Source organism: Saimiri boliviensis, chromosome 17, assembly GCF_048565385.1.
Source record: "Saimiri boliviensis isolate mSaiBol1 chromosome 17, mSaiBol1.pri, whole genome shotgun sequence".
NCBI classification, from domain to species: Eukaryota; Metazoa; Chordata; class Mammalia; order Primates; family Cebidae; genus Saimiri; species Saimiri boliviensis.
Genome location: NC_133465.1, coordinates 59261913 through 59280962, shown reverse-complemented (window position 1 = coordinate 59280962; position 19050 = coordinate 59261913). Strand labels below are relative to the sequence as shown.

The 19050-nt window shown below is 40.4% G+C and overlaps 1 protein-coding gene across 3 annotated transcripts in view; it reads right to left on the bottom strand.

Moving 5' to 3' along the window:
- The window catches only part of MAP2K6 (mitogen-activated protein kinase kinase 6), a 143562-nt gene that overhangs the window by 11779 nt on the left and 112733 nt on the right, over positions 1-19050 (bottom strand). For all 3 annotated transcript variants that reach the window (XM_074388908.1, XM_003931786.4, XM_010342485.3), the window contains exons 8-11: positions 18148-18275; positions 16807-16884; positions 15084-15223; positions 4838-4883 (exon numbers count right to left, since the gene is read on the bottom strand). In XM_074388908.1, coding sequence (XP_074245009.1) covers positions 4838-4883; positions 15084-15223; positions 16807-16884; positions 18148-18275 — 392 coding nt within the window. The remainder of the gene's footprint in view (positions 1-4837; positions 4884-15083; positions 15224-16806; positions 16885-18147; positions 18276-19050) is intronic.

The following is a 19050-nucleotide window of genomic DNA, read 5'->3' as shown; positions in this document are numbered from 1 at the left end:
TTCATAGGTGTATACACTTTTATTTCTCAGGAAAAGGATGGTAGAATGAGAAAGCAATTTTGTTGAACAGTAAATGTGGAAGGAAGGTAGCCCCTGCCCTTGACATTGGAGAACGGGTTTCGACTGAAACAGTTAAAACTATCTGCCAAGCCATGAGTTATACCTATGTCTCTCCTGATGAAGAGTTGATCCATCTGAAAAATAATGTAGATTGCCAAACTCTAGGTATATGCAGCGAAGATTGAACTCAGAGATTAAAGATTGAAAAGGGAAAGGAAGGGTCTCTATCCACACAGCTCAGATCCAGTAAACTCAAGTCTTGTGCTTTGCTAGGGGAACAGGCAGGATATGTGATTCAAGAGGCCACACATTTCAAAACAATTCTGAACAGGAAGGCATCTTCTCTGCACTAGAACAATTCTCCCCAGATTGCTCAATTTTGTTATAATAAACGCCCAGCTGTCACAATGGAACCTGCCTCCTCTACTTAGAAAGACCCATCAGGTCATGATCCACAGCTCTTACAGTGGAAATAGAACCAACCAAACCTACCCAAAAAAGAACAATTCCTACAGGTAGAACTTAGTCCTACATGTCCCTCCTCACCTCCCATGCTCACTTCCTTGATTGTCTGGTAGTACTATTTTCAATGACCAGTTTAGTAGCTAAATGTAAGCATTTTTACAAGCAGACATGTAGGTGACTCACTCTGTTTCCCCTAACTTTAGGGAGTTTAGTTTACAACCTTTATGTTGCCCAGCTGTAGGTTTTCTAATTATATTTGTTTTAAACCTGACAGCAGAGGGTTGGATGAGTCAGCTCCGTGGAAAACTGAGTTCCCACCCATGGAAGTTTTAGGAAACAATGCAAATGAAAAAGGAACAAGAAAATAAAAACCTCAGAGAAGATATCTGGTCATGATTAAGAATCATGACTCAGAAAATGGAAAAGAGATTTTCTCCCTTTGCCCATCTGAGGACACAGGTTGGGTGCTGGCTCGGATCCTTACACTCATGAAATGAACTGAGGCTCTGGGTGCCAGGTGGTTTCTCCTGAGCTCCCTCAAAAACTAAATAGCAGCCATACTTCTGATTACTAACCACATACACAGTACAATTACCAAAGGTTCTACCATTATGCTTATTAGCTTTCCCACATCCTCTTGACATTTGGAAATCTTTAAATGTACTTAAAAGTTTTTTACTATCAAAACAGGACATGCCAAACCTCAGATTATCTTAGTGACTGCTTCCAACACCTGTCAGCCTCACCTTGCCTTTTGTTCTGCCAGTGGCTATTAGCTCAGTGGATATAGCCTGAGTCTGCAAATGAATTAAATAACCTGACTTGAAGTCTTTAATTAAAAAAAAAAAAAAATCCTCAGGCATCTTTCCATTTATTCCCAGGCTGAGAAAATGCTATGAGAGCCATAGAGCAGGGGAGGGAGAAAACAGGTAGGCATAACTAATGGAAAGTGTGACTTGCCTTCTTGTGAGGGTTTTGAGGCTATGAAAGGTTAAGAGGGAACCCAGTCCCTTCTATAAGCAATGAATTTAGATTAGCAAGGGCAGCAACCAGGAAATGGGCAAATGAGGGACCATGAATAATATTCAGACTATAGTCCCAGGCTGGGTTTCCCAAAAGAGGAGCCAGAGAGAAAAAAAGGGAGGACTTTGCACCGTTTAGGCTCACTGCTGTGTCTGAAGAATACATGGAGATCCATGAATGTACTGTCAGGACTAGACAGACAAGCTGCAGTCACCAGCAGGTCTCCCTGTCCCATGCACAGCACCTTGTCCCTTAAGACTATAGTTTTGAAAGGGCTCAGGCGTCTTTGTTTAACATACAATTCAATCTAGAAGTTCCTAGGATAACTGGAGAACATAATCACGTCACTGGGCAAACACTTGAATGAACTGGTTAGCATTTCTGGTGATCATCATCTAGGAAAGGGATCAGCTACCTCGGACCCAGAGGCCAAATTCAGCCCACTGCCTGATTTTTAAATAAAGTTTTATTGGAATACAGACACACACACCCCGTTTGTTTTTGTTTGGTTTTGGTTTGTTTTTCTTAACACATTGGATATGGGTATTTTCACATTGCAGCTGCTGAACTGAGTCATTTTGTAACAGCAACTGTATGGCCTACAAAGACTAAAATACTATTTAGCCCTTTACAGAAAAAGTTGGCTGCTACCTACTTTAGAGGAACAAATTCTACTGAGTCATACTCCCCAGTGACATTTGAGAGTACAAGCAAATGAGATAATCTTAAAGAATATACAACCTTCAATACGAGTTAGGGAGAGGAACATTTGGGATTTCTATAAGAGGGACATGTCTACGTTAAGGCCTTAATTAAACTGTCCTTTACCTGGAAAAAAGGATTTTTTTTTTCCTTCATACTTCCTCACCAACTCCTAAAATCTAAACAATAGCCTTTCAGCAAGAGTTTTCCCAATGCTAAAGTCAGGGAGTTTGGACTCAGGTTTTCCATTTGAAAACCTCAATTCCACAGGAAAACAGAGAACAGTTATAGTCTTAAAAGGCAAGTCCATTTCCAGTACCACAAAGGCTAATGCTGTAAGAAGAAAAGGGGTACCGACATGATTTTATAACATTAATATATCTGTAGGCCATAAAATATCATAGTGTTATAGCATATTGCAAATACAGAATTCGACATTAGCTGCCCATGTATATTAGGTATTCTTTTTCTCAAGCATGTTTCAGTGAAATTTCTGATCAGAAACCACTTGGAAGAAGAAAAAAGAAGTTCTGTATTTTAAACAGCCATAAATAAATAGAAAATGTTCTTCTTATATGAAATTAGTTACAAAACAAGGCAACTTTAAAATAGGAATACAGGTGCACACTTGTAGTCCCAGCTGCATGGGAGACCCAGACAGGAGGATCGTTTGAGCCCAGGAATTCGAGACCAGCCTAGGCAACATAATGAGACTCTATCTCTAAAAAGTAAAAATTTAAAAATAAATAAATAAAATAGGATTACAGGCTCCATAGTATCCTACAAGAATAACTCTATATCTATTGTACTTTATGTGAAATTAATTTTAAAATGCCCTAGCAGGTACATAAGCACATTAAAAAAGAGTAGACAGAACCAAAAAAGCCTCTGACTAGCTATTAAGAAAATAATCAGGGAGAAAATATTCAACCTAAACATGTAGTATGCTAGGATTTTCTCAAACATTACTCATATTTCCTTCTTTAACTGTCAGTTTTAGTTGAATAAAGCTGGTGGAGTGCTGAGCACCAGGGGCTGCCTTTTAATGGACCCAATGGAGGCCCCAGGAGATGGCTTGTCTCCAAATTCATCCAGTTGGAAAACGGTTCAATCGTCAAACAAAGCTTAAGCAACAGAACTGAAAACCTATGTGCTTGACTATAACTATCATGCATCTTCCTGATCAGCTTTCTATAACTCTCTTCCTGACTTGATATTCCCAAGCTGTGCTTCCTCATATCTAAGCCACCTCACCACAGCATTTGACACTAGAAATCTGTGCTTCTAAGACATGCCCTGAGTTGGTCTTCAAGACAGCAGTGCTTGTGGCTGGGATAGGATAGGAGCGAGCATTTACTGCCTGTCGAGTAACTGCGTTCCAGTAAGAAAGGGTGTCAGTGTCTTATTGCCTTAGAAATTTTGCATGAACATAACTCTTCTTTCCCCTGTTAAAATGAAAACCTTGATAACTGAAACAAATCTAGGGACGAGTTAACACAAATTAAAAAATAGTCTCAATTTTATATATTTCTCCCCCCAAAAAATGTGTTTTTCCTACATTCGACATATACTGAGATAAAGCAAAGCACTGCCATGTTTAGGTCCTTGCCATTTGCATTTAGCTTAGAATCATTAGTAATTAGCTTACAATTGTAATTACCAGAATTTTTTTTTCTTTGAGACAGGGTCTCACTCTGTCACTCAGGCTGGAATTCAGTGGCTCAATCATGGCTCACTGCAGCCTTAACTTCCTGGGCTCAAGTGATCCTCTCACCTTGGCCTCCTGAGTAGTTGGAGTTACAGGCAAATGCCACCATGTCTGGCTAATTTTTTGTACTCTTTGTAGAGGTGGGGTTTCATCATGTTGCCCAGGCTGGTCTCCAACTCCTGGGCTCAAACAACCTGCCTACCTCGGCCTTCCAGGATGCTGGGATTACAGGTATGAGCAGCCATCGTGCCCTACCTATAGTTACCACAATTTAAAAGAAGTTATTTTAATACAACAATGCTGAGATCTTACTTTCACTCTTGCTTTATATAGATACAGCAAGAGATAAACTGTGAATGCTGAGGTAGTATAATTCAAACTAATAATACTTTGTCTTACTTTTTTCCATCAAAGTAAAAACAAGAAGAAAAAAATGTTTTTCCTCCCTAGCCACCTACCAAAAAGTTGTTCATCTAATTTAGCCCAGATATTTTATCAAAAATTGATCAGATAGAATTTAAGTTTTTTTCATTATTGAAATCTCTTAAATCATGCTTTCCTTAATTTTATCTTAGTAATATGTGGCTCCTAGTATCTTTTAAATTCAAAAATATAAATTTCATATGCATAATTTGTTCTATATCATGACAGGTTCATCAGCCTGGAAAAAACTGCTAAGAATAGTGATAGGTCCCACTCTATTTAAAGAAGGAGGTAGGATGAACTCTTTAACTCTCTTTCCTGGAGTTCAATTCCTGTCATTGATGTCTCAATGAACCAACTCTTTGAATATGGTTATGTGGTGATAATTTAGGTCTTAGTGACTTTGCCTTTTATAGCTATTAGTATAGTCATGTTTATATTGCTAACAATACTCACCATTAGCTCTGGGTATGTAGGCCGTTCTTTGGAATTCTTCTTTAAGCTTAAAGAAAAAAAAGTAATCATATTAAAATCTAGAAGCCACATGTCTTTTCATTAGACAAGGATTTCAGAACTTATAAAACACTAAACATAATCAGCTCTAAAAGTGTATTGAAAACGCAGGTCTCCTATCTTGACTTTCCTCTTCTGTTACATTTATGTATTGTTTTAAATCATCCTGGTTGTACCTTAAAGGGAAAAATAGGGGTGTGTATGTGTGCATGCACACTTTCCTTTTAACACTTTACTAATGACACAAATTTTTCTGATCTATAGCCATTATATTTCAGAAATATCTACTTTCCTTCAAAGCAGCTTTTAATGCCATTTCCACATAGAAATTGACAGCTGTTTTTTATACTGTGTTTGTTACCTCTTCACTGTCAAGTACCCGGTTCTCTTTGCTTCTGTTTCTCATGAATGTATAATTTGCTTTTATATAATCCTAACCAAATCTGCCTGAGATAGAAGCAATAAACCCCAAATATTTATTTTCTTTTCCCTGAGACAGGGTCTGGCTCTCTACCCCAGGCTGGAGTGCAGGGGCTGGAGTGCAATCTCGGCTCACTACAGCCTCCACCTCCACAGGCTCAGGTGATCTTCCTGCCTCAGCCTTCTGAGTAGCTGGGATTACAGACATGTGCCACCATGCCTGACTAATTTTTGTAGAGATAGGGTTTCACCATGTTGCAGGCTGGTCTCAAACTCCTAGGCTCAAGTGTTCCACCTGCCTCAGCCTCCCAAAGAGCTGGGATTACAGGTGTGAGCCACTGTGCCATGAGCCACTGTGCCCAGTCCCCCATAATATTTCTAGGGTAATACTACTTGTTTATGACAAAGGTAATAAGACTTGTTTACAACAGCTGATAAAAGAGAGAGTGCACTCAGTGACAGCAATTACTCTTGTTAGAAATACTTTATGGTCATGCACTACTGTCAAGTGACTTCTGGTTATTCTGCTTTCTGTTGACACAGACATTTAATAACATTTGATACCGGAGGCAATAAATGCTGTTACTTATTTAACAATAATAAAACTGTAAGATGAAGAGACCAACCCATCACCCCATCCTCAGCCCATCCCTATCCTCTATCCAACCCTGGCCTTAAAATGAAAAACAAAAAAAAAAAAAAAAGGAAGAAAATAAAACAACAATTTACTTGGAGGTGGAATCCCAGGTTACAGAATGGAGAAAAAGATGATTTTGAAAACTATGATTTGCAACACAACCTACAGACTCCCGTGCCCAGTGGACCACAAAATCATACGTGAATGGAAAGGAACTTTGCCTGGCATCAGAATGGAAAGGAATTTTGCCTGGAGTTGGAGGAATCAAAATGTAACTGATTATTAGGTTCTGGAATTTGAGCTAACGGATCATTTTGAGCAAATGAGACCTAGTATGTGTGACGTGAGCTCTGCCTCACCCTCAGAAGCTAAGCATGACAGGGGTAAGGTACAGAACCATGAGAGAGTGAAGTCATTGAGACCCTTCAAGAAACTGTGGTTTAAAATGAAATAAAATTTTAAAAAGGTATTTTTTTTGAACTGAAACAATTTGAAAGCAGCCTACCAGTTTATTCCAGGCAATGCTGTGGGTGGAAGCCAGGGAACCTGAGACAGGGTACAGGTAGAGGTGAGGACAGATGTTTCAACCTGGAACTGAGGGCAGACCTAGGACCTAGTGACCTCAGTGACCAGACAACCTATGAGAGAAAGTTTCATCTCAACTGAGGATAAAAATAAGAGCGCATTAGAAAGAGGAATTAACAGCTGGCAAAGTCAGATTGACATGGGAATGTGTGCTGGGTGAAATGAATGAGTCCTTGGAACTCCCACTGATGGCTTTGTATGTACCTAGATACTGAGAGTCTACAATGGTGGTTCTCAACTGGAGGTTGTTATATCTGGTGGCAGGATCTTCCTGGCACCTAATAGGTAGAGGCCAGGGATGTTGCTAAACATTCTATAATGCACTGGACAATCCCCCACAAAAAAGAACAAATTTGCCCAAAATGTCATTAGTGCAGAGATTAAGAAACGCTGCGCTATGTGCAATAGGCGGTCCCTCCTTGTTGCTCCTCTTCCCTTCACTTAAAACAAGCATCTCCAGCTGGTCTGTCTGTTTTTAAGCACATTCTCACCACAACCGTCTCCCACCCTCAGCTCCAGGAAGCAAAAGTGTTTCTTTCTAAGTTCAAGAGCTAGTTTACCTAGAAAGAAACACGGAAGAAGTACTGTGATCCCAGGAGCATTGCTGACTTGTACACAGACCCTAGTGAAAAAACAAACAGGCTAAAAGCCATGAATTTCCCACTATTGTTCAAAGCATATCAAAAATCAGAAATTCTCCTCTATCGTTGGAACAATGTAACATGCTAAGTAAATAACAAAAAGCACAAGCACAACATTGAAACCACACTTAACAGTCAAATGGTTGATTTGGGGTGTCTCTATTTAGACCTTAAGCTCTGCATGCATCTGGCACATTCTCATTGAGGACCCAGGCCTACTCTGTTACTAGCTTTCATGGGTCAACAACAGAACCAAGGTAATGTCGGGAAGAAAAGCTTGTTTCTCAAATGTAAAAATTTGCTGATTTTTTACTTTATATTTAGCAGAAAAGATAAAATGTCTATCTCTTTCCAACAGAGAGAATACCTTAAACATTTCCATTTTCTAAAATACTATATGTTTTAATGCTGTATTTTTAAAAATACTGTATTTTTTAGTGCTATATTTTTTTAAATACTGTGTTTTTAAAAATACTGATTTTGAGTCAGGATATCTTATCTTTTCATGTCTGAAACAGTTTATAAAAATTTCTCAGCCAGGTGTGGTGGCTTACGCCTATAATCTCAGCACTTTGGGAGGCCAAGGCAGGTGGCTCACTTAAGCTCATTTGAGATCAGGAGTTTGAGACCAGCCTGACCAACATGGTGAAACCCCAACTCTACTAAAAATACAAAAATCAGCCAAGCATGGTGGCACATGCCTGTAATCCCAGCTACTAGGAAGGCTGAGGCACAAGAATCACTTGAACCTGGGAGGTGGAAGTTGCAGTGGGCTGAGATTGCACCACTGCACTTCAGCCTCGGTAACAGAGTGAGACCCTGTTTCAAAAAAGAAAAAAAAAATGCTCCATATTTTTTTAAACTGTGTATAAAGAAAATGTGGGGAAAGTACCCTAGTTGATCCATTATAAAGTGTTAAGGATTCCTGAAACCAACAGGCTGTTCCTTGACTCATAGCCCCTGATTAGAAAGCTCACAATTTACCCCCAAACACTACTGCAGAATATAAATGGAAAATACTTACACAGCAAAGCAAGGCTGTTTATTAAATTAATATAACTGATATAACCCATTCTCTCCATCTTTTAAATCAAGAACACTTCAAAACATGGGCTAAGAATAGCAAAACACTCAGGATAAGGTTAGGCGGGACAGCAAATTTTCCATGTTTAATAGGAAGTACTTGAAATTCAGTATACAATAACAACTTTGGAGTTCAAAGCTACACCAATTTCTTTTTGAATTGGAGTCAGACTTTTGAATTTTCAAGGGGCTTGTCATTTTCAAGCGTGCAATTAGCTAACTGCCCTAATTCCTTTTCCAAATGCCACAACACACACTTCTGACCATAGCTGACACTAAAAAACAGCTTCATGCTGTCTTGAGAATTGCTAGCTTGAAGTTTGTGCTGACCAGAGGATTTCTGCCTATTTGAATTCCCCCAATCATTTCCAAGAAGGGCTATTTGGTGCATCCACAGAACAAAAACACATTGCTCCTTTCAAGGCATACATTTGTCAAAAGCTAAATAAACATCTAGTGCCTCTTTTTACTGTCCTTCCTACACAAGTAAAAGACTTTTTTTTTATTTTTGAGACAGAGTTTCGCTCTTGTTACCCAGGCTGGAGTGCAATGGCGCCATCTCGGCTCACGGCAACCTCCGCCTCCTGGGTTCAGGCAATTCTCCTGCATCAGCCTCCTGAGGAGCTGGGATTACAGGCACGTGCCACCATGCCCAGCTAATGTTTTGTATTTTTAGTAGAGACGGGGTTTCACCATGTTGACCAGGATGGTCTCGATCTCTTGATCTCGTGATACACCCGCCTCGGCCTCCCAAAGTGCTGGAATTACAGGCTTGAGCCACCGCGCCCGGCCCTACAAGTAAAAGACTGTATTTGACTGTCTGTGTTTTATACTAGTTTCTCTGAGTCAGACAATATTGATGCTTGAGTGGGCCTCTGCTACCTTTCAATATGCCATCAGACTGGTCAGTTGGCCCCACAGCTTCTTAAATAGGCCAAGAAAAAAAGCAAAAAGGAAGTCCAGCTACTTGGGCATTTGGCAATTGATGTCCAGTGACTCCCTTCTGTGAACCTATAAGGAAGAATTTATGATGAAAAGTGTAAACCGGCTAAGATTCCAATCTTTTCAGAACTCATTTGTTAACCCTTCTGGAGGACTAGAATGTGAGACTTCTGTATTAGACTTCTCTATTATAAATCCCAAAACAAGGCTGACATGGTCAACACAACACAACCCAAGAACTCCTTAAAACTCCTATGATAAGAAAGATATATAGGAAAAAGAGGAAGAAAAACTCATTCTATAGTCCTAACTCAAAATAAATACAGAAAAGTGTTAGTAAGAAACCATTGTGGGTTTGCTTTTCTCCTTTACATTTATATGATTAATTCTTCTTTCTCCTTCAAGATAGCATTGGTCAGATATTACTGCAAAAGAAATGCAAAAACTGGAACTCTAGACTCTAGGTCTAACTTTGGGTATGAGGATAATAGGCCAGCCAGGAGTGGTGGCTCATGCCTGTAATACCACTACTTTGGGAGGCCAAGGCAGGCAGACCACCTGAGGCCAGGAGTTCGAGACCAGCCTGACCAACATGGGGAAACTCCGTCTCTGCTAAAAATACAAAATTAGCCAAGTATAGTAGCACATGCCTGTAATCCCTGCGTAATCCCTGCTACTCAGGAGGCTGAGGCAGAAGAATCCAGGAGGCGGAGGTTGCAGTGAGCTGAGATTGTGCCATTGCACCCTAACCTGGGCAACAAGAGTGAAACTCTGTCTCAAAAAAAAAAAAAAAAAGATCTTTTCTACTTCACCCCACAAACTATGTGATTTACTGTCAACTAACAAGCAGTGATCAGTACTGATGGTCCAGAAAAGAGTGGCTATCAAGCTCATTCCTTGGATGCAGAATTATGGTACCTAGCAGCATGGTGATGGCATCGAGCCAAGTTGATTCCCTGGGTGCAGGTGCATGATACCTAGCAGCATTATGACATCAAACGCTTAGGCAGGATACACAAGTTCACAAATACTCTGACAGTTATGTAGGCTGTGGGCAGTGTGCTGTTTTTCTACATTTACCCAAAGACAGATGTAGGAGATAAAAACATAGATATATCTATCTTGAAAATCTGTAGTCCCCTTTCCTTGCTTAGAACATAGAGTTGGGGCTTTCTAAAAAGTTTGGGAGTACCACAGTCTATGTAATAAAAATATAAAAAACACAAAGATCACAAAAAAGGGTCCTTTAATGAATATATGTCTCAATAATACAGCTTTATTCCTCGGAAAAATAAAAGACTAGCTGACAAAGGGGAGTTACGCGCACAGGCAAAATCTCTCTATTCATCAAGAGGTAGAAGAGTTTAACTCTTTGGTAACAATCACTTTTCCATTCTTTCCACCATGCTCCAGATCAAACCTAAAGCTTTCAGTAAGCAAATAAAATCACTAGATTGCTAATGAGCAGAGGTATGTAATATGAGTACATGCTCATATGTTAATATACGTGTAAAAAATAAAACTGCCTCCATAAAGTTCTAGGCCAGTCATAAACTCTAAAAGAACATCAGTGCTACTTTTTGAGTATGAGATGACTTTTTCAACCCAGTTGAAAAATAATGTTTGTCCTTAAGGGACATCAAAGAAAATATATTGGTGGTTTGTGGCAGGCAAAAAATTATCGACCTGAGATCTGAAATGGAAGAGCTTGCATGCTGAAAAAGTCAAACTGAGGATAAGAATGCTTATAAAATTCAGAATTAATGATTCCCTTCTATTTCTTAATTCCCATACCAACAAAATGACTCACTATTTTAGACAATTGATATTCTTAAATATAGCATTCTACCAGAACTATAATACTTAAACTTTGAGGAAGGAAAACTTATCTTTTAATTTCTAGGGTAAAGTGACTTGGATTTTGTTTCTAGGTATTTTCATATTTCACTATGTTATTTATTTAATTTTAATTTTACCTTATTTTGGCAGGGTCTTGCTCTGTCACCTAGGCTGGAGTTCATTGACACAATCATGGCTCACTGAAGCCTCAGCCTTCCAAGCTCAAGCAAACCTCCCACCTTGGCCTTGCAAGTAGCTGGGACCCCAGCTATGCACCACGACACCCAGCTAATTTGTGTATTTTTTTTTTTATAGAAACAGGGTATTATTTTTTAATAAACTGAGATGTAAGACAAACTGACTTACTTGAGTAGAAACGAAATGACACTGAGTAAACAGCATTAATAGAATTAGCAGTTTCGGGAAAGCTAGGACATGTCTATGGCTCAAATATTTTTTTTCTTTTTTTTTTTTTTTTTTTTTTTGAGACAGAGTCTTGCTTTGTCTCCCAGGCTGGAGTGCAATGGTGTGATCTCAGCTCACTGCAACCTCTGCCTCCTGGGTTCAAGCGATTCTCCTGCATCAGCCTCCCAATTAGCTGGGATTACAGGTGTCCGCCACCATGCCCAGCTCATTTTTTATATTTTTAGTAAGATGGAGTTTCACTATGTTGGCCAGGGTTGTCTTGAACTCCTGACCTCATGATTCACCTGCCTCAGCTTCCCAAAGTGCTGGGATTGCAGGCATGAGCCACCAAACCCAGCCTAAAACTTTTAAATTAGTGAACTGTAGTAGCTGGGACTAAAATTAAGAGAAAACGAAAGAGAAGGGGATACCTTAGCAGGCGGCCATGAAGGCACTAAGGATATTATAAGGAAAGAGTAGGCACAGGGCACTCATTATATGAAGAGCAATGATGCAGGTATCTGGAACTTCCACGTATGCATGTTTGCATTAAAATTAGAAAATATTTATTTCTCAGGCCGGGCGCGGTGGCTCAAGCCTGTAATCCCAGCACTTTGAGAGGCCGAGGCGGGTGAATCACGAGGTCGAGAGATCGAGACCATCCTGGTCAACAAGGTGAAACCCCGTCTCTACTAAAAATACAAAACATTAGCTGGGCATGGTGGCGCGTGCCTGTAATCCCAGCTACTCAGGAGGCTGAGGCAGGAGAATTGCTTGAACCCAGGAGGCGGAGGTTGCGGTGAGCCGAGATCGCACCATTGCACTCCAGCCTGGGTAACAAGAGCGAAACTCCGTCTCAAAAAAAAAAAAAAAAAAAAAAAAGAAAACATTTATTTCTCAAGGTGTTCATTTTTAAAATATCTATAAAAAGTTTCAGTGTTCTGATTCTTTGGGGAAAAATCTAAGTAAGGGAAAAAAATACACTGGTAAAAGAAAAAGAAAGCAATTGGATAATTTTAAAAAATAAATTGAAGAAAATAAGCCTCTGAACAGAAAGTAGCTGATAGGAGGTCCATAGATCATACGTCTAAACACGGAGTTATCACCACAGTTGTACATAAGAACCACTTGAGAACATTTTTTAAAAATTAGTATCCTGGCCCCTCCCCATACCAATTAAATCAAAGTCTATGAGGCTGAGGCCTAGGGGACAGTGACTTTGAAAGCTCACTAGAGTTTTATAAATGAGCAGCCACAGTTGAGAACCACTGGATTAAACTGGTGATTCACAATGGGAGACTCGGTTTTCTCAAACTTTTCACAGCAGCCTTATTCTTACCAAAATTTCCTAAAGTACTCAGAATCTTGGGAAAAGGGGACAGGTGGGAGAAAGGTAATAGGGAGGATAATTTTCTGAAGAGACTTAGCTAGATAAGATCATTCCTCATTACCACCTGTCTTAAGAACTACTGTTCTGTACTACCCAAGGTGCCTCACACCATTTTTTTTCTAAGATGGTGTCTCTCTCTTAACACCCAGGCTGGAGTGCAATGGCGTGATCTCAGCTCACTGCAACCTCTACCTCCTGGGTTCAAGCAATTCTCCTGCATCAGCCTCTAGAGTAGCTGGGACTAAGGCGTGTGCCACTACACCTGGCTAATTTTTGTATTTTCAGTAGAGATGGCTTTTCACTATATTGGTCAGGCTGGTCTCAAACTCCTGACCTCAAGTGATCAAACTGCTTTGGCCTCCCAAAGTGCTAGAATTACAGGCATGAGCCACCACACCCAAGCTCTCATCCCTTTTTTGATGTGACCTTTAAACATTTGAGGATAAGGCAATAAATAAATAAACAACAACAAAACCAAGTTTTTGAATCCAGAAGGCAAAAATCACGAACCCATTTCAACTTGGCAGAGGTACAAATACATACAGCACACTCCCTCAAGAAAACAGATAAGCAGCAGCCTAGAGAATACATATTTTAAGAGGCATCCAACAACATATTGTACTACTGCTTGAGGCTCCAACCCCTCTCTAGTCATCCAGCCAAAAACAAAAACAACTGTAGGCCAGCCTCATATATCATTAGGGTAAAGTACTAGGAAAGAGAAGGGGCCTTGAGCTAACAAAGAGTCCAAGAGCTCTTAGGTTCACAAGCAACAGACAATTGCTTTGTTTCATCATGTTTCCTGATGAATGCTGTATTTGCAACAATTTTTTTTTTTTTAGACAAAGTTTTGTTCTTGTTGCCCAGGCTGGAGTGCAGATCTCAGCTCACTGCAACCTCCAACTCCTGGGTTCAAGCAATTCTCCTGTCTCAGCCTCCTGAGTAGCTAGGATTACAGGCATCTACCACCACACCCGGCTAATTTTTTGTATTTTTGTATTTTTAATAGAGTTTTCACCACGTTGGCCAGGCTGGTCTCGAACTCCTGACCTCAGGTGACCCACCCACCTCGGCCTCCCAAAGTACTGGGATTACAGGTGTGAGCCACTGCACTCCGCCTCACTATACTTCTAAAAAGCATGGAGGCCAAGGAAGAAAACGATGAGGAAGGTGTTCCTTCACCTTCCTCAGTACCTCAAACAGCCTTCAGGGCTCCAGGCCCTTCTCCAGCAGCAAGTGCTCAGAACTGCTCCCCTCCCAAGATCACAGCGGGGCTTGCCACTATCTCTGAGCTCCCTTCCTCCCAGTTCTCGTCTACTTCTGCCTGATGGCCACATACTCTAACCTGGCTTAGTGGTATGCTTCACTTCCAGCATTCTGCTTCCAGCATCACTTGCAAATGATCATTAATACCAAGTCATGCTAGGCATCATGACCTCCATGCAGGCAGAAATGACTTGTCTAGAGTTTACTTTCTCCTCTGTTACTTTTCTTGACTGCCCTGGCAGTTTTCATGGAAATATAGTTTACCACATGAATATGGCTCCCTCCTTCTTTTCATTCCAACTTTCTTTGAATTCCCTTTCCAGAACTCCAGCGTTGTCCATTATGTCCTTGTAAGCACGTTTCTCCACAGTTAGCAAGTATTCAGTAGCAGCCAAGTTTCTACAAGACTTCTGGGGACCTAAGAAACACTCAAACTACCCACTATCTTCTCACCTAAAGTAATTCTTTGCCTCTACTCTCTATCCCCAGACCTGTCGTGGGTCCCATCCAGCTTTCTCTTTGTGCTCTCATCAACATCAAATTGCTTAAAGCTCATATGAAGGAGTTTCTTGCTTTTGTGACATTGTGAATGATGTTCCTTCTGTTTGGAATATCTTTCCTTCCCTATTTCCCTTTTGCTTGGAAAATACCTCTCATGGACTCAGCTCCAGATTTATCTTCCCCAGAAAAGCCTATCCTGAGGTCTTCCCTCTGAGTTCTTTAAATTGCCTATGCCCCTATCTCCATCACTGGACTTGCCACATTATGCTATAATTATTCATTTATGAGACTTCCCTACTTGACTTCGGGCTCAGTGAGGGCAGCAAGTGTGATATGGTCATCTTTCCTTCTCCAGCAGAGAAGGTATACTCCACAGTGCTTTCAGAATGAATGTATGCATGATGGTTCAACCCCGATGGAAGAAATTCATGAAAACTCTTCTTCTTTTGCACTGACACTTGGGAGGTGAGACTCTCTTACCACTGTGAGGTAAAGTCAACAAACTCTGCAGAGAACTTGTCTGCTGGGAGTTGTGGCGATGGCTCCTCTACCACCTGTTTGAGCTGCTGAAATGGAGTTCCCCATGAATCATAGGGAAACCGAAGGATGGCCAATTCAATCTGGAGGAGAGAGGAAACAAGGAGACATCGGTTTCAACTGGGCTGCTTTAGGGAATCACCCGTGTTTCATTTGTGGATAGCCAGAGGGAAGCACAAAGCAAAATTCAAGTATAAGTTGGGGGAGGGGGCAGAGAATAAACTAATAATCTGTTCTTTAGCAATTTTCCCCAAATTGCTAGTCCTAGGGATTTTTTAATATTACTTGCTAGACACAGCCACTTAAGCCTATCTAAAACCAGACCCCTCAATAAAACTCACTGGGCTACTTCATAAAAATTGCAAGCCAACAGTATTAAACTTCAGGATGTAAAGCTACCAGGACTTCAAATGTTTGGTCTGAAAAGTAATTCCCAGCCTAAGACCTTTCCAGAGCTGAGCATCTACTGCCACCTGCAGGAGCCTTGGTGAAATGACAAGGGAAAGAAAGCAACCTAGGACCAAGTGACTGATCTCTTTTTGGACTTGAGAAAAGGCCACTTTGCATTACAGGATCATGTGTTTTCTGGGCAGGCAGGAGAAATAACTCACGGGATTTATTCAGCTGCTGTGCCTGGGGAGGAGCCAGCACCACAGTGGATAATTCCAGACCTTGGTGATACACTGAAAATGTATGACCACCAAAGTTATAAAATTTAGGATCACCAAAGTTATGAATAAGATCTGAATAAATCAATAACTTTAGGGCTGTGTCTAAGGAAATAATCCTATTGTTATCATATATTGAGGATATACCTGACTGATATGGTTTGGCTGTGTCCCCACGCAAATCTCATCTTAAATTTTACCTCCCATAATTCCTACATGTTGTGGGAGGGACCCAGTAGGAGATAATTGAATCATGAGGGGCAGTTTCCCCCATACTGTTCTGTGGTTCTCATGGTAGTGAAAAAGTCTCACAAGATCTGATGGTTTTATGAGGTGTTTCCCTTTTCGCTTGGCTGTCTCATTCTCTCTCGTCTGCCGCTATGTAAGATATACCTTTCACCTTCCACCATGATTATGAGACCTCCACAGCCTCATGGAACTGTGAGTCCATTAAACCTCTTTTTCTTTTAAATTACCCAGTTTTGAGTATGCACTTATCATCAGTGTGAAAATGAACTAATAAACCGACCTCATCAGACTTTTACTTCTACTTCTCGAATAAAAATATCCTGGGAAGCATACCCTATGTCCTGGATATCACAGTCCTATCAGGGTTCATGCGGATTAGCATTCTTTGCATAGCTTAAGCTTCTTGCCTTGGCTTGAATAATTTAATTTTAAACAACAAGGAATCTAGTCAGACCCTCTTATTTTACAGATGAGGATAGGAAGATAGTCTATGTGACTGTAACAATTATTCAAAAAGGCATATAGCTCGTCAGAAGTGAAATCAAAAGAAAAACTGGTTTCCCCAATCCCATATCAGTATTTCTACTATACCACACTACAAACAATTATTACTCAAAATCTCCTGCCATCTCAGCAGGAGAGGGTGCCCCAAACCAGCATTTAGGGCATTTGTTTCTTGGCCCCAATGTCTACCTCATTCAAGTTTCATGCCCACAGCCTCATAGTTCATGATGATTGGCATACACTACCATCGTGATGCCCAGACTCCAAATGTCAGACTTCACACTGTATCCCTTCTGGTTGAGCTCTGGGTTTATTCTTTCAGGCTGGAAAGGAGACACACAACTGAGAAACTAGGAAGCAATTGAGATAACATTCTTAGTTCAATAGTCTCTGGGGATGGGGGTAGCATCAGCTGCCAAGTAAGTTGCTGTAAGCTGTTAACATGCCTCCCAGGCCAAAAAGACCCAGTTAACTACAATAAATATCAATGTCTCCATGGGGTTTCCCTTCTTCTGTGTTTGTCTTTTCTTGGACACAGTAATGGATCAAGTTCCCTTCATAACAAATTTCAAATTTGCCTTAAGAAGAAATAGGGCATATGTTATAAAGCTACTTTGACCATCTAGAATTATCCTTGCTAAAAACATTAATAGTCCAGAACTCAGTAAAACAAGAGTCAATGGGCTACTGTTCCATGCTAATAGACCTGAGCAATTTTTAGCTAACACAGACAGGAAGCTTTTCAAATAAAAGCACAAGTCTATTTCCAGATAGAATATAGTGTTCGTTCCTTTAGTTAAAGGGGATTACCAGGTCTCTGCTAATGGCAGTGAATCTTCATAGCTGTGAGGTCCTCTCATGACTAACCTCACTGCCTTGCTTGGGTACTTTAAGTTCTACTTATCATTTTGTCCTCAACAAACAAGTTAATACGCCCCTGTAACACAGTCTGGAAAACTGTGCAGGCTATATGTATTGTGTATATATTTTTTCAAATAACATATCTCTTTCACTTGATTTTTTCAAAGTAACACATAAATAACTATGGTCTGAATGTTTGTGCCCCACCAAAATCCACATGCTAAAACCTAATCGCGCCTGTGATGGTATCAGAAGGCAGGGCCTTTGGGAGGTGATTAAGTCATGAAGGTGGAACACTAAAGAACAGGATTGGTGTCCTTATAAAAGACGCCCTAGAGAGATCCTTCACCCCTTTCACCATGTGAGGACTAAGCAGGAAGTTGCTATGTATAATACTGAGAAAAGTGAGCCCTCATCAGACACCAAATCTTCTGGTGCCTTGCTCTGGGATTTCCTAGCTTCCAAAGCGGTGAGAAATAAATTTCTGTTGTTTATAGGCTGCCTGGTTTACATTATTTTGCTATAGCAGCCTGAACAAACTAAGACGATATATGAAGCAGGTGACAAGATTTCAGACAGGAAATGTATAAGAAAAACTAAGAGGTAGATTACTTCTGGAGTCTTAGGCACATTTCCATTTTTCCTCTGTGGCCATCCATCGCTTATTTCCCAGCATGATTTGTCAGTAGTGACATGACCAGATGTCACCTAGCTGAGGTACTTACGGCCATGTATGGCTTGCAACCTGCATCAATTGTTTTAGCTACAGAGTCCACCAAGTAGCCACTGATTCCAAAATCGCACATCTTCACTTGACCAAGAGCATTAATGAGTACGTTAGAAGGCTTGACGTCTGAAAGCAAAAACAACCAGGATCCCATCATTCCAGCCTGCTTTCAAGATTCATTTCTCTACCACCAGAGGGCTTAAAAACTCCATTTGTCTTTCATCTTCCTTTCAGCAAGTTGTCCAACACAGAAGTAACTGCCATCTCTGACTCGTAGTTATAAACTGCTTATTGCTTTCAACCTGATTTTCTATTGCATGTTTTGTTCATTCCTTGTAGAACCATGAATTTCTCAATACAAAGAACTTTTTCTCCACTTATTTTATGATCTTCATTGCCCTCATACTTGTAGTAAGAGCCTAGAAAATTATTACTGAATCAAATACTCAATTCAAAATGATCTATTGATATTTAATGTAGGAGTAATAAACCAAAGAACAAAAAGGCAGACTGTGACACAATGATAAACCAAATATGACCAAAAAAACCTTTTTTTGCTTTTGTTTTTGGTTGGTTTGGTTTTTTTCTTCAAGATAAGGTCTTGCTTTATCACTCAAGTGACATGCAGTGGTGTGAGCATAGCTCACTGCAATCTCAAACTCCTGGGCTCAAATCATCCTAATCTGCCTCAGTCTCCTGAGTAGCTAGGACTACAGGTGTACACCATCATTTCCAGCTTTTTTTTTTTTTTTTTTTGGATAGACAGGATGTTTCTGTGTTGACCAGGCTGGTGTCAAACTCCTGGCCTCAAGTAATCCTCCCACCCCACCTCCCAAAGGGCTGTGATTACAGGTGTGAGCCACCAAGCCTGGCCCAAAGCATCTGTAAGTAATGTGTCAAA